Source organism: Centropristis striata, chromosome 1, assembly GCF_030273125.1.
Source record: "Centropristis striata isolate RG_2023a ecotype Rhode Island chromosome 1, C.striata_1.0, whole genome shotgun sequence".
NCBI classification, from domain to species: Eukaryota; Metazoa; Chordata; class Actinopteri; order Perciformes; family Serranidae; genus Centropristis; species Centropristis striata.
Window position 1 is genome coordinate 9,986,340 of NC_081517.1, and position 16,333 is coordinate 10,002,672.

The following is a 16,333-nucleotide window of genomic DNA, read 5'->3' on the forward strand; positions in this document are numbered from 1 at the left end:
GGAAATCCAGAAGGAAAGAACTATATACTTAAGTAGAAAATGCTCTCAGACTTCTGCCAAGTTGGAAGTTCACTGAGGGGCGATGGATAAACCAGAACTCACATTTTCCTAATTCATCAGGCAATTATTCTGCGGGGCTTTGGCAGGCCATAAGTGGTTGACCAGTTTATGATCGCTGCTACAGAGGGACAACAATTTCTAAATGCTTCTCTCTGGTAGAGTCAAGATCATAAGCGGCACTCCTCAGGACGCAGTACTGGGTCCACTGTTGTTCAATTTAATGTTGCCCTTAGGCCACGATATGTGGAAACACTTCATGTATTATCAAAATTATGCAGATGACACACATTTTTAGCTGTCCTGGTCCCCTTATACATAAACCCCATTAGATCACTGGTTGAATGTATCATAAATATAAACAATTCATTCATAATCCTTAACCCCCTTAGTAATTAGGGTCATTGGGGGGCTGGAGCAAATCCTAAATTACATTAGGCAAAAGGCACCCAGGACAGCTCACAGGACTTTCAGGGCTGACAGACAATCACTGACATCAATGTGCAATTTAGAACATCAGAACCCTAAAAAACCCGGGCTGCCACTGCACCATCGCAACACATCTGTTCATTCAGTATGAACATCAAACATATGTATTACAATGCATTAAAAGACATAGAGTAAAAGTCAATGTTCTTGTTAATACTGCACAGCAAAAAAAATGACTAAATATGCTCCATGTAACTAAGCTTAAATGTGTATCATTTTAACCATTAAACATTGAAAATATAGTTTACAAAACCCTGAAGCATGAAGATTACTGTCCGATGATTTCTTGGAATTCAATCCTGTTCTAACAATCTAAACTTTTGTAGAGTGAAATGCCCCCAAATCACCTATGCAAAGCAAGAGTTCTGAGCCAGAAGCAGAAGTAAAAGACCTTACCTGAGACTCTACGAGTGAGTGGGGGGTAATGTGTTCTGAGCCAGGCCTGCCAGGCTTCTGGTCGTTAGAGAACTGCCTCACATGTTTTTCTGAAAGATTATAGTCCATTGATATTAACTGAAGGCTTTGGGGCATAAGCAACTGAAGTCTCACTGCAACAGCTTGAGGTAAGTGTGTGTTCCCTTGGGGTCTTGTTCAGGACCCGTTGTCATATTACTATGTGATGAGTTGAGGAATCGAGGCCTGTTTCTTAATTAAGAAGAGGATTGTTTGAAACGGGAGGGGGATGACAGTAAGAGGTGGGGACCAAAATTCTGTGATAAAAGAAGAAGAAGATGGAGTAAAGAATCCTTGTGGCATCAACCCTATTTGAGAAAACTCTCAAGATGAATTCATAGCTTAATTTATATTCATGAAGCCTGCGATGGCTGTATTTCTTGGGGAGAGCACAAGTCCTTCCATATTTAATGGGTAGTAGACTCTGTGGTGCACATTCACATTTAAAAATTAGGAAGGATCCTAAAAAAAAATGCTTGACGCTTGATAAGATTAGCACGGCCAAATGACACATTCTCCTGGTTTGACCTGGTTTTGTATTGGTTGAAAAATCCGTTATGCATCAGAATAATTACATCTACTGAACTGACTTTTCACTAAGCAGTTGAAAAAGAAGTGGTTGGCTTATGCCTAAATGACATCAACCAAATCTCACACAATTAGTTATGAATTGAATTGCCATTTCATTTTTGGCATCAAAGGAAAGAGACACTTACATATTCTCTTTATTTCCCTTGTACCAGTGGTTTGGGGTTTACACTAAACAGTGTATATGAATGTGGTTGTGGAAAATGTATACAGCAATATAGCAATGTTTAAATAGCACATTTGAAATGCATTTTCCCCAAAATACACATAACAGCATGTTAACATTAAAGTTGTAAGTGCAGCTCATTGAAATTTACTACTTACTCACTAGTGAACACCACTACGAAGACTCAGTTTCGAGGGGACACTTGTCTGGTTTTGTGACCCACTGGTGGACTCAGGGGAGGGGAAGGGGTGGCAACCGCCCCTGTGGTGCCCCCATGTTCAAAAAATGTATCCAAAAGGGCCCTTTGGATGCCCCCACCGCAGAAAAAACAGGAGAGAGTGCCATCCAAGGTGCCCTTCCAGTAGAGAAATATGATAAAGTGCCATCTAGGGTGACCATAAATGGAGAAGACATGACAAAGTGCTCCACAAGGTGCCCTCACAGTGGAGAAAATGGGATAAATTGTTCCCCAGGGTGTCATCAAATAAATGGAATATGTGATGAAGTGCCCAGGGTTCCCTTAAATGGAGGAAACATGAATCCTTTTAGGGTGCACCTTTACTAGAGAAAATGTGATTTTGTGCACTCTGGCCCTTACATTGAGGAAACATATTGTGCCCTCTAAGGTGGCCTAACACACCCAGGTAGCCTGAGTCCACCACTGCTACTGGTTCATTTTTAAATCAACAAGTACGGCAGATGAAATCAGATGGTGACACAGAGTCAGCACTGACTTCCCTCTTGGTTCAGTGCTGTCATGAATCAGATTTGGCTTCACTTCTGCTGGCATTGCTTAAATAACTAAAGCTTTGCCAGCTCAGTGCTTCAGTTGGAGAGTGGACACTGGTGAGAGCATGCTTCATTTTTGTACTTTCATTAGAGATATTATTTTGATTTCCACAGAAAAATCCTGCAGTTATTTTAGGTTTTTTTTTTTTTTAAATAGATAGAATAGTCCATTTTAATTGTCCCAATAAGGTATGAAACCTTCAAAGGATTTATTTATAACAATTGAATTGCCTTTTTTAGTCACTTAGTGTTCAGCTTGATGTAGATTTTTGGTCTCCTGTTCCCATTTGTGTGGCCATCGCTACTTTACATAGCTTTCCCAGTTCAGTACTCACCAAATGGGGCAGAAGCTCAGAAGATACACACAGTAGTTCCTCCTTGGTTAATATGAGTTCCCTGTGATCTGCCTAACAATTGTTTTGTCAGTTTGAATTTATATCAGCCACTTTTCTGTTTCACACTCTAGTCACATTTGGGAGAAAATGTTCTACAGTTGTTCTTGCTCATGTTATCTTTTTGTGAAACTTATTTCTGCCCCAGTGGAAAAGCTAGATGGAATCTACTGCAGAGGAACATTGCGATCGAACATGACAGGCGCAACTGCTGAGGTTTCCCACCTAAAATATTAACTGCACTGCTCATTTTTAAAGTCAGTGTTGTCACAATATTAGATAAGCTAAGGCTTGTCCTGACTTGTTTGACTAAGACCAAGAATTAGTCGCTAGCAGAAACATAAAAAGTAATACCTTTTTACTCTTTTTTTGCCCCATTAGTCACAGGCAATTAACCTCTTTTGTTGAAAGACCTTTTCCATTTATGAAATCATTCCAATTAGATGGAAAGAAAAAGTTGAATAGTTGAAAATGGAAATCAGGAATGTGTTAAGATGTAAAATTTAGGGCTGCATTAGTTAATATTTTCATGTCAATATCACCATTACATTTTTTTTTTAAATGTTGACAGATTTTTATGTTTTTTATTTTTTTGTATTGTTTTTTTTTACCTTTTATAAAACTAAGTTTCTTCCAGTCATGTGGGTTCCAAATAAATGTTTGGCATTGCAGTTAGGAAAATCAAATTTAATATTAAGTTAAACAATGTCAAAACAATAACAAAAAGAGGCCAAAAGTCTCTGAGGGGTTATGTGATATTGCATATTGGTGTACCAGTGACATCTCTCACGTTATACAACATTTGACTAAATGTCAATGTAAAAAAATACATATAAATGAATAAGTGAACAAATTGATCTAATGTAAGGCTGCAAAGTAATTTGTATCCTATTTAATTGATTATTTTTCTTTTAACTAATGAAAAAATACATTCTTCCTGGACAGTCTGGACTCTTTCTGCTGTGAAAATAACCAAAGTGACTTTCCAGAATTATTCACAGCTGGCATGTCTTTTGTCGTCACACATCACGTTGACATTGTGGTTTCAGGTTTGACATGCACCTGAACAAATGCTGGCCCTGTGTATCCAAACCCCTGTCAGCCCTTACAACAGCGCTTTCATTACGAAGCGACACCCATGTCCCAGCCTAAAGGCTGCAGCCATGATGTGTTTGGATCTGCTCAGCCCTGGGAGATACACGCACACAAAGAATGACATTTAGTAAAGCGGGTCAGCATCAGTCTCATGCAGATAAGTGAATCCCATTGTGGCTGATATAGAGAGCGAACGTGAACACAGAATGGACAGCGCACACCAAGAAGAGCTGAGTGACATTGGCGCCACCAAGCCTTAGTCTTGTTAGCGTGCCAGCTCATTACAGCTCCTAACAATGCCTGCACTGTCAGGCCCTGTTCTTAGCTGTTCTCTATTCTCACCAGCCACTTATCAGAGATATCATTTTCCAGGCAGAGTGACATGAAATATTCCCCAGAAGCCTCAACCAAACCTCCAATGATTTCACACTCAGAAGCAAACAAAAAAAGGACTCAGGTAGCGAGGGATGGAGGAGCAAACGAGCGGGAAAGAGACAACGAACAATAGGTCTATTTGTTTTGTTTTATTGTGTGTTTTGGCGGAGCCGGCATGCAAATACGGTGTTACAAATGAAGATCCCCATAGCATTGCGCTACAATGTGCCAAGGGGAGGCTGGGAGTTTGCCTTCACAGGCCTGAAGGGGGGTGGTGAGTGCAGATTTGGTCGCCGTGGCAGCTGGAGCCACCGACACACACGCTGTGTGCTGATCCTCAGATAGTGCCAGATGTGGTTCCCAGAGGAAAGCGTGCAGGCAGCTGAAGACTCACACACCATGCAAAGTCAAACATGGTGGGGTGGGGTGTCTATATACACACGCACATGTGCACACTCTTACTGACACGCATTAAAAGATCTCTCTCTACCTCTTTATGACACACACATCCATATACACACTCCTAATCTAACCATACATGCTGTTTAGTGATGAAATAATTCTGACAGTTACGGACACAGCACACTGACTGACAAGAATGCACAACATTAGAAATCAAAGCTGACAGAAATAATTATTTTACTCATGGATTAACATAAAAACAACCCAACTGTCTGCAAGGACTCCTTGAACAAAGTTCCATGATTCTTCACATTTTAATTTATGAATGTTTACCAAACTGTTTATTTTTCAAATTAGTATTTGCTAAATTTCTGAAAAACAAACAGCACCAATGCCTGTTTTATGAAACAAATAGTTTTCTGCTAAACTCATCAGAAACCGGCAGTAATAATTCTACACAAGAGACATAAGTACTTTCAGTGTGGAAGGGGATTAATTGAACGAACAGCTGTAATTACCTACAGAAACTATGTAATTATGTCTAAGCACTATAATTATGTATTGTCCTTATAAACTTGGACAAAGATGAACCTACCTTTTCAAAAAACAATAGGTGCCACCTTTTTTATTTAGGTGAAGAAAAAAACATATGGATAGAGAAGAAAAGTACAATCAGCTCTTACAAGTGTTACATTGTGAAGGACATGGCTCTCATTTGTGGATTTTCAACTTGGATTTTATTTAAAAGTGAACTGTCACCTCTCATGTTCTGTCCTTGGTGTTTTGTTCAGCTTAAAGCATTTTTTTTTTTTAGCTTTTCATCATGTTATAAATTGTGATAATTACGATAGTTCTAGTCAGAGTCACATTTTCCTCCCATTATTTTAGTGTGGAAGTTTCATTTTATTAGCTGAATGTGGGTGGTTGGTAACTATTCCTTAAATAGCCACTAGTCTATGCAGACAACCTGAAATTTTTTTCTGCTTTATTCATGTTAATTGAGGTCATGGCTCCCTGTAGTGTTTCATTCATTTTGAGTGTTTGGGTAAATTTATTCAGTTTAATTTCAAGGAAATTGAACACAATGCTTAGATGACATCACTTTGAAGCTGATATGGCAAACATGTTTTTCCCCTATTCCAAGTATGATAATGTGTGTGTCTAGACTTTCCTCCAGCATTGACACAGTGCTGTGGGGTTAGGTCAGGCTCTGATTGGTCTTACTGAGATAGGTCAAACTATGCAAGACTAGTGCTGTGTTCCAATACCCATACTTCCATGAGTACACTTAAACGCAGTACCCTATCCGCACTTACTAAGTACGCAGATTTCAGCAGGTGAGTGTTGTTCCAAATCTAATACTCCGTGGTGCACTTACCGGAAATTACGCTCGCGACAGCCGCCGCGGCTCGTCACCTGCGAAAAACTTCCCGATTTGAACGGCGAAAAAATTATCCTTTGTGTTGTTTAATCTTTACTTCTACAATCCGGCAATATGGCTCCATTAACGCAGCAAATGTGGAGAATGTGCCGGCGGCGTCAACAACGTTACCTGCTCCTCCTGATGTTGACAGACAATGCTCCGCTGTTGTTTCGGCTGCCATTACAAACATTTTTTTTGAGCTGAGCGGCTCTGGCTGGCTCCGCCTCTTCCGCTACGTAGACAAGATGGCGGCCGTTGAGTGCGTATAGTGTACATCGTTCCACACTCAGCATTTTGACCGTTATCATCTGGGTCCTTTAGGTACACTTCTTTTCGCCGTGATCAGAATCGGAACACCGTGAGTACTAAAAATAAGTATAGTAAGTACGGGAAGTATGGCTTTTTAGCTGCTAGAGGTACAATCAAGTATTTGTGATAGTGTACAGGAACATCTGTACCCAGTTTGGATTAGAAGCATCCAAATCCCAATGGGACATAGCGCTGAAGGTGGCTGAGAACAACAGGGCTATGGTCCTGTGGGACTTCAGATTTCAGACTGATAAACAGTTTCTGGCTAATCAACCGAACACAGTGGTGGCGGACAAGCAGCAGAAGAGGGCAGTAATAGTAGATGTGGCGAACATCAGCAAGATCAACATCAGGAAGAAGGAACATGAATAGGTTGAGAAGTACCAAGGGTTGAAGGAACAGCTGGAAGAGATGTGGAAGCAGTGGCGGTTCTAGACCAATTTTACTGTGGGGGCCAAGGAGGGGCCAGTGTTTAATCAGAGGGGCATATTTAAAGGCAAAGATGATATTTAAGCATTCAAAACCTTTATTTATTTATAATTATTGTGCACAATTACTTTTTTTATAGTGCAGTCCAGTGAGAATGATCTTTATTTTATATATATATATATATATATATATACACACACACACACACAGGCTTTTAATGCACAATTAAACTATTATACATTGTACAGATTCTGGGTTCCTTTTGTGTACAATGAGATATTGTTTGAACAAAAAATAGGTAAATAATTGTTCCATTGTTCATCGTTATAATCAACGATCATTTTATTATTAATTTTACACAGGGGCCACAGCAGGGGCCAAGGGCTTCTTTACAGGGACAGTGGCCCCTGTAGGCCCCTGTGTAGAACCCCCACTGTGTGGAAGGTCAAAACTGAAGTGATCCCTGTGTTTATTGGAGCACTGGGGGCTGTAACCCCCAAACTGGGAGAGTGACTCCTACAGATTCTAGGATCAACATCTCAGTCCAGAAGAGCACAGTCCTAGGAACGGCTAAGATTCTGCACAGAAGCCTCAAACTCCCAGGACACTGGTGTAGGAGTTTAAGAAAGACAATAACTGTGTGCCTTACCAGAGACTGGACGCAGTTCTGGGAAATCATCGGCCTGTTATTATATCTGACTGGTTCTGTTGTTTGACTTGTGAAATAACATACAGAAGTATATGTACTTAGAGCTTCCAGGCACATGTGAAACATGTTTATTTCTGGCTACACTTCAACTTCATCACACCACTTAGTGAGCTCAATGTACTGAACACTCTCCTTTCTCATGGCCTTTTGCTTATTTTCCTCTCTGTATAAAAACAGCCACCTGATGATAGTGTTTATCTGTAACTCAACAAGGCCCTGCTGTGCTTTTTTTCAGGGTGACACCATACGCACCAACATCCAGCTGGATTTCGGTGACGGCACAGCCGTGTCCTACTCGAACCTGAGCTGGACCGAGGAAGGGATCAAACACGTCTACAAGTCTGCTGGAATATTCCGAGTCACAGCGCTGGCAGAGAACACTCTGGGTTATGACACCACCACACTCTATCTGCATGTCACATGTAAGTGCTGCTGTACATTTCTTAGACACGTTTCTTCATTCATAATACAGTGATGCTGTGAGTGGGTGAGTGAGTGAGCTGACCGAATGAAAGTGACGGAGAGCAGGTTTCAGTCATAAGTAGCTTGCTCATGGACAAAGAAATAAAACAAAAAAATCCCTTTAAAGGGATAGTTTGGGATTTTGGACATAAGGTTGTATGAAATACTTGCCGGAAATACAGTGGATGCAAAGTTATTAGGTTACTTTCCAAACTCACCCACTCCACCACATAAAAATGGTCCTTGTGCTTATCAGAAAGCAACTTCACTTGACACTATATTGTTTCTTGAAAAAGCCATTTAATACAATGAGATTGATTGATTGATTGATTGTCTTTATTTCGAACATGCAAGCAAGTAAAAAAAACAACACACAAAAAAACAAGTTTAAATATTAATAGATGAATAAAAATAAAAAATAAAAAAAGCAAAAAAAAAAAGAAAAAATTGAGAAAACAGACACTTTCTGCAGCCAGCTTCTTTTTACTGGTTATTAATGTCCCAAAACCCCAACAATCCCTTTAAATTGTTTTGTAGATACACATTTGTATACATAATCCAGTAAGATTGTTATTGTGATAATAATATAATGTGTATACGAATATGTGAAAATCTAATTTTGACAACCTCCAAACAGACAAAGCTTCACCCAACTGTGATCTTTGGCGCCCCTTTGAGGGGGGGTCAGACCCCAGTTTGGGAACAAATGATTTATGACATAATAACCTTTGTGAGCAGTATTATACTGCTTTATATTGATATTTATATATTGAGTTATATTGAGCTATACTAGTTTCACCCCTGGGTTTGAAGTGCATTGTGCAGTTTGAAGAAAACAAACCACAACATTCATTTAAAAACAAACCACCAGTGGTTTATAAAGGAGAAAAAAATTAAACTTAAAGCAGCAATGTGTTATACATATGCATATGTTATATTGCCTAGCTCCAGGTGCTAAAATATGTTCCCCTGACTGACAGCCACACTGTTGATCCATGTTAAACTCATCTGAAGTGATCTGCAATGACCTATACACAGAATTATGTAATATAGCAGCTGTGATAAACACAAAACAACTTTTTGGAGAAAGGTCATAACAAACTTGCTTATGCAAGGTTCCACTGTGGGCAGAGAGTGTAAAGTGGGCCTGTAAGGCCACTGCAACTAATTGTCAGTTATCTGAGGATACAACAGCAGAACAATGGCTGATTTTAAAGTGGAGCAGATTTTACACAGTAGCACACATAACAAATTACAGGGTCGTCATGCTTCCCAGCTCAGACAGCAATAAAATAGTGTATCATTTTAGGTTTCCAGGGGAATTATACAAGCTCATTTCAGTATGCGTTGAATCGTCTCTTTGTCTTGTTAGATGCTCTTTCAGCGATTTGTTCAATCCATGACAATTTAACCTCTCGCCATCCTCATGTGTCAGCCATTGTGTTCTGTATTTATACCTTTCTGATGGCAATAATTTTATTGGCTGTGGGAGAAGCCAGAAACTACTACAATGATTTCTTGGCTGAACATATTTAATACCAAATTACTGTCTCTCCTGCTCTCCCACACACACATACACACCCACACACACACACACACAGCATCTCAAAGTGGGGATAAAGATTAGTTCTGGTTAAAGAGGATGAGAGCTAACAGAAGCCTTGGCGAGACGAACACCCCAGACCACAGCACTACACAAACCTTTCGTTGGAGTATTTCCACGAAAGTAGTGTATTACATCTGTCCGCGGCGGGAACTTCATCCCTGAGATTAGTGTAAAGCAACCTAGACCCCTGTCAGGTCCTATTACATTCGTAGTGGGAGGTTTGCAGCATTATCCAGAAGGTATGTCAGAAAAACATGACGCCATCTACATATTTTGAGTGTTAGAATGGGACTCTTTTGGTTGCTGTCACCACATTATGTCAGAAAAACATTTGATCACCTGTCAATTTAAATTACTCAATTCAACTTTTTCATCGTCAGTTCTAGGGGATGACTTTGCTGTTCGGTAGGTTTTTAAAACAAATAATTTGGATTTTTTTAAAATCTGGATAAACAGGAATGACTGCGATGTCTCCAAAAAATGACATTTACATAATGAGTTTCAAAAGAAATGTATTGCCTGTTAACATTAACATTAACATTTCTTAAATTAATAAATGGCCTCTTTCTTCTATAGAGAATAATGGTAATTTTTCAATTATGGTCCCGTTTAGATTTAAATAGAGAATAAAGAAGGGTTTGCTATCTTGGGTCCTTATTCTACAACACTGTCTTTAGCTTATCAAATTTTCAAAATTTCAAAATTCAAATTTAATCATCTTTATCAAAATATTTTTTTTCACCTAAAATGTCTTGGCTATATAGAAAGACACTCTAAAGAGTCATCTTTGAGTTGTAGATGCATGCGAACCAAGCTAGCTTGCTAGAACTAGCATTAGCTTCAACCTTTAATCCAAATATGCAAACATCAAAGCTTCGGAACTGTAGTCCACAAACCAACGGGTGATGTCACAGTGGCTCTGTCCACCTTTTTACTACAGTGTATGGTTATGGCTAATGTTACTGGCTACAGAGGTCTCGTACTTTAGATTTCTTTGTTTTTTCTCAAACTTGTACTCTTCAGACCAAACCTCAAGTAATATCACATGAGAACAATAGTCAGACCTACACAGCCCCTCCTGCTGGGATGAGCTTGATGGTTCCTTGTGGGGAGTGACAAGGCAGCAAATATAGACACAGTACATCCATTTCCCAGGACACGACGAACTGAAAAGCATTTACAGATTACATGAAAGGAAAACAGTTTACAATTTTAAATGTCACGGAAAAATAAATGTAATTAAAAATAATAATGATAATAATAATAATAACTAATATATATATATATATATATATATATATATATATATATATTTATATATATATATATATATATATTTATATATATATATATATTTATATATATATATTTATATATATATATATATATATATATATATATATATATATATATATATATAGAAAGGTTTTTAATCCAGATTCTCAAACTTTCATTATAGTATATATATATAAATATATTGAAACTTGAGAATATATATTACTTTTTATATTATTACTATATATTACTGTTAATATATATTCTCATGTTTTAATATATATTCTCAGGTTCCTGTATTCTCAAGTCTCAAGTATTCTCTTGCTTTTGCACACACACACACACACAAAAGCAATGTCAAGTTTAGTAAATTAATTTAAATTAAATAGCAGTTAACTGTTTAGTTATTTACTTTTTCATTATGTAGCAAAATAGTTTTCCTGTCCACATGTTGACGTGTCCTTGGGCAACAGAATGAACCAAGCTGCTCCTGATGTGTGTATAAGAATGGGGTGAATGTAAGGCCAATTGCAATCTATTTACCATTATTTTATTCTGTTCATGGTATACTGGGTTTATCCTATCCCAGAATGCACTTGGCACGACCCAAGGAATCACATTTGAGCTTTATCACAGAGCTACGACACACAAAAAAACACTCACAACACACTCACATTCACTACTTAAGGCTATTTATCATTTCACCTGAGGTTTTGTCAAGTCTTTGGACTGTGGGAGGAAAGCCTGAGCACACTAAACTGTCATATTAAAGTGATGGTGTTTGGAGTATTTCTCTCCCTGAAACAAGCGTTACACCCCATCTATTTGGGATTTGTGATTTTGCCAATTGGCTCTTTTGAATGAGAAGCACACTCTCAAGTGTGCCTCATTAGAACTAGCCATGCATAATATCATGTCCTCTGTGGTGTTTCTTTTTTAGGTCCAGTGGAGCATGTCCAGCTTCTCGCTCCCTTCGTGGTCATAAAGAACAAGGAGGTGAACATCACAGCAGTGGTCTTACCCACCCACTCTCGTACTGTTACTTACTTCTGGTGGCTAGGCAACAACACTGAGGTAATTATCTTAGGACATGGCTCATTGATACACATTTCAGTCTCTATTTCCTCATTCATGCTACTGTATGTTGGCTTTGTGGGGGTCAAAATGTATAAACTTTTGTTCTAGCAACCTGTTTATCAAGACTAAGGTGCTCTGAAGTATCACTGCAGTATCCTAAACGTTGTATTTATGAAAATGTAAGCCAATGAGGAAGTGCCAAAACCTGCAGTTCCTCCTGCGACTCCACCCCCACGGACTCCCAAAACAGTCCTGAAAATCAGTTTCACAAGAGAAATAAACATGTTCACAGCCTGGTACAAAAAACCCAGCATTGGTCTATAGTTAATTCCCATTCATGACAACCACAGATGACTGATGATCCACCCTTTAAGCCATTTTTTGAAAAGCCGGGCAGAGTTGGGCATTGCTAACATGGCAACATTTTACCTGAGGGGGTGACTACGCCCATATTCTATACAGTCTATGATATTGTGGTTTCTGTGGTTGCCATGGTTACAGTTGGAGCACGTCTTGACTGCACCACCACATGTCCAAAACAACAATGCTATCATTCTTAAATGCACCACCTTAATTTAGCATTTTAGCATGCCATCATTCGCTAAATAGCATTAAACCCTCATCCGAGTTCAAGGATAATGGAAATAGCATTAGTTTTGCTAAAAATGTGTTATTGGACACATCAACAAAGGATTGAACAGAGCTGAATTCACATAAGGATTTCACAAATTTTCCACTAAAAGTGCACAGAAACAAAGTAAAAACTAACAGTCTTATTCTCAAAACACCCGCAAAGAGTGAAATGCAGTATGCATCTCCTTTGGGAGTTATCCGGGGCTTCACCCCCACAAACGACAGTTCAGCCTCTAGCGCTTTTATACTTTGCCACTTGGATAATTGCAATCATGCGTCTAAAGGAGGCAAATTGCATTCAGCTGTAAAGCTTTATGGCAATTGCCATTCCTTGAGCTGTTTTTCCTTAAAACAAGAGTGCCATCGAATGGGGTGAACGAATACAGCTCATGGTTCATAAGGCTTTATCACTACTATTCATCCTGAGGGGGGCATGAATGTCTGTACTGAATTTCATGGCCATCCCTCTCATAGTTACGACATTTAGAAACCACAAATGTCAACATTGTGATGCTGAAGAAAAAATCAGGGGACCACCAAAATCAGTAGGCTTCATTCTCTAGGGGCAACAAATCTCTGTACAGAATTTTTCTGGCAACCCAATTAATTAATTGAGATATCCCCGTCTGGAAAGTGATGGACTGACAGAGTGACATTGCCACCCCTACAGATATCCTGTGTGCAGGATTTTCAAAAACTCTTTCATCCCCAAATACTTAAGACTAATACATATTCTGATTGGTCAGAAATTTGAATTTGAATTTGATGTGTGCTGCAGTGGGAGAGCCCTATCAGGATTCCCAGGAGTTCTGCACTTGAGTTTCTCGTGAAGTATGAAATGTCCTGGCCAGAACTAACTTTGTTCTTCTTCTTGCCACCTTAAGAAAACAAACAAATTTCTGTGTTCTTGCGGAGTATATGTTAGCCTTTTAGCCTGAGTATACCCATGCTGCCTTGCGCTCTCTATTTAATTTCAAGCTGCAAGGCGGCATGGTGTCCATGGCCGATTCTTAGCCCTGCTTTTGGTATCCAATCACAGAATGAGGAGGGACGGCAAGACGATGACACATACTATTCGACAGAAGGAAGCTTGTAGTTTGCTTACGGATCCAACATGGCTGCAGCAGACGCGAAGCTCTCTTCTCTAGCTGTAGACAGTGTTCTACATAGTTTAGAGCCAAAGTTTATTTTAAAAGAAGGACAAAGTTTAGCTTTACTGTCCTTTATCACCACCAGAAAGAATGTTTTAGCCTTGCTTCCAACAGGATTTGGCAAAAGCCTAATTTACCAACTAGCCTCGTCAGTGGCTAAGCTAATGGGGTTTAGCGAGACCCCGGACGTTGATATGATTGGCTAAGAGCTACGTACAGATGCTTATGATAGACATTTGTAGCGCCCAATAAGCGGCTCTGGGCGATCGTAAATCACGCCTCCTCTACAGAAAAATGAATAGGTGGTCTCCGGACTATATCTCATTTGTAATATCGTCTGGTGTTAGCCAGGCTATTAGCCTTTAGGAGTAAACCTAACTATTTGAAGTCTAAATCTAAGGTTGACCTTGACCCACCCTACTTTAATTAAAACATCATATTGCCCTCAAACAAGTTTTTGATTGTCTAAAAGTTACACAACTTATGGATGGAAACCAGAGTCAACCTAGGACACCAGCCTGATTCAGCCATGATACCAAAAAATGTGTGACATTATTTTGTACTTTTTGCAGCCTGTGATAACATTGGATGGCAGTATCTCACACACCTTCCACAATGATGGAATGCACACCATCACAGTACAAGTGGCTGCAGCCAACTCCATACTACAAGATACCAAGACCATAGCAGTCAAAGGTCAGTATGTTTTCTTCATGTGCCCTGGAGCTAACAAGTCTGGACTGCTGGCATGTTTTTATCATTTTAGTCAGATCCTCTCATATTCTGACTATGCAGTGTGTAAAATATTTTTTAAATAAAAGTGCTCCTACTTGACTAAAATATATCACATTACCGTTGGAACCTCTAAAGAATATGTCTTCATTTGAAATGAAGTAATCCAGCAGCAAGTATCTGTAAAATGCAATGATTTATTACCAGTGGATGGGCTGGCATAAAGCTGTGACATTTTCTAATTATCTAGAAGTGCATCTGGTACATTTAGCCAAAGGGAAGTGCAAGGGATATGAGAAACCCTCTTCTTTTCATCAAGTGTTAACTACCTGAAACTCAACTTGAGCAAAATGACAGTTGGCACAGCTCCCTGAGAATAATGCTCCCGGATCTGAGTGAATTAATGGCTGATTCTCCCCCGACTCTCCTCGACAGAATTCTTCAAATCGCTACTTTTATCTTTCTCCCCTAATCTGGACGAGTTCAACCCCGACATACCCGAGTGGAGACAGGATGTGGGGAGAGTAATTAAGAAGGCTCTGCTCCAAGTGAGTGATTTCCATTTTCTCTGTCCTTCCCTCTCTGTTCTGTCCATCCGTTGGTCTGTCTTCAGCTCCTTTCATTTCTGTCTTTTTATCCCCTGTTGTCTTTCTCACCCTGCTATTTCTCAATTATTTCCTATACCCCTATTACCTTTGCTGCCCAGTACTCATTGGTGCGGCAAGAGAACGCCCTTAGGCCACCCTGTGATTCATCATCAGACAGTGCAAAGATGCCTCTGCTTTTCTTCTCAGCCTAGATGGCCTCATGAGCGCCAATACTTTTTCATTTTAAAAGTCACAAATAATCTCAGAACTTGAAAGGGTGGATCCATTATTTTGGATCTTATTTGGAGGTTTTTTATGTCATTCTGTAGCTTGGCAGAAGTGTTCCGAATGTATTCTAATGTAGCCATTCACATTTTGGTTAAAGAACTTATGTTTTAACATCAAAATGCTATTTTCCCAAGCCCCTGATGTAAGTTTGTGGATGATGATGTTGCTACACAGATATCCTTATCCATAGCCAGTGTGTAGTACAGATGGCTGTCAGTACTTTCTTTCTAAGCAATGCACTGTCACGGATGTCACTTTAGTTCTAATCTAAGGCAGAGAGCCACACAATCACACAAACAAACTAACAGATCACGGCCTCTATGGATTAACAACTCTTGTGCTCTGCGAGATAAAATTACTGTGACTGAATGTTTTTTATCAAAGGAGTCTGGTGGCTTTAAAGAAAGCAAACAATTGCTGTGGATGGGGCCACTTTTAACCACTTAAAAAAAGGACTACTTGAAAAAAAAAATCAATATCTGTTTTAGTGTGTACTTAGGTTGCATATCTCTCTCGTTTCCATCTGCATCTAGATACACAGGTTACGATACGATTAAAAAAAGATACACTTTTATTACAGACCGATTCAATACAGTGTCCGAACGATACAATTTTATTTGATTCTAATATCTGTTAATATTTGTTGTAGATATTTTATAGTGTGTCACCCACAAGTTTTATATTTTATTTATCTTCTTATTTGCCATGTAGTTAAAATCTGTTTTATTGTGGGTCTGAACAACAAAAAGAGCATCTTTCTACATTTATAATAATGTAAAGAAAAATCGTTTTAGAAGCTTTTTTTCCTTTCATGATCTGTAACTTCCCCCATTCAGATTTATTACG

At 39.0% G+C, this 16,333-nt stretch overlaps 1 protein-coding gene across 1 annotated transcript in view; it reads left to right on the plus strand.

Moving 5' to 3' along the window:
* sorcs3a (sortilin related VPS10 domain containing receptor 3a) overlaps positions 1 to 16,333 on the plus strand; it is a 278,556-nt gene that overhangs the window by 235,590 nt on the left and 26,633 nt on the right. The window contains exons 19-22 of the mRNA XM_059329950.1: positions 7,912 to 8,098; positions 11,960 to 12,093; positions 14,453 to 14,576; positions 15,048 to 15,160. Coding sequence (XP_059185933.1) covers positions 7,912 to 8,098; positions 11,960 to 12,093; positions 14,453 to 14,576; positions 15,048 to 15,160 — 558 coding nt within the window. The remainder of the gene's footprint in view (positions 1 to 7,911; positions 8,099 to 11,959; positions 12,094 to 14,452; positions 14,577 to 15,047; positions 15,161 to 16,333) is intronic.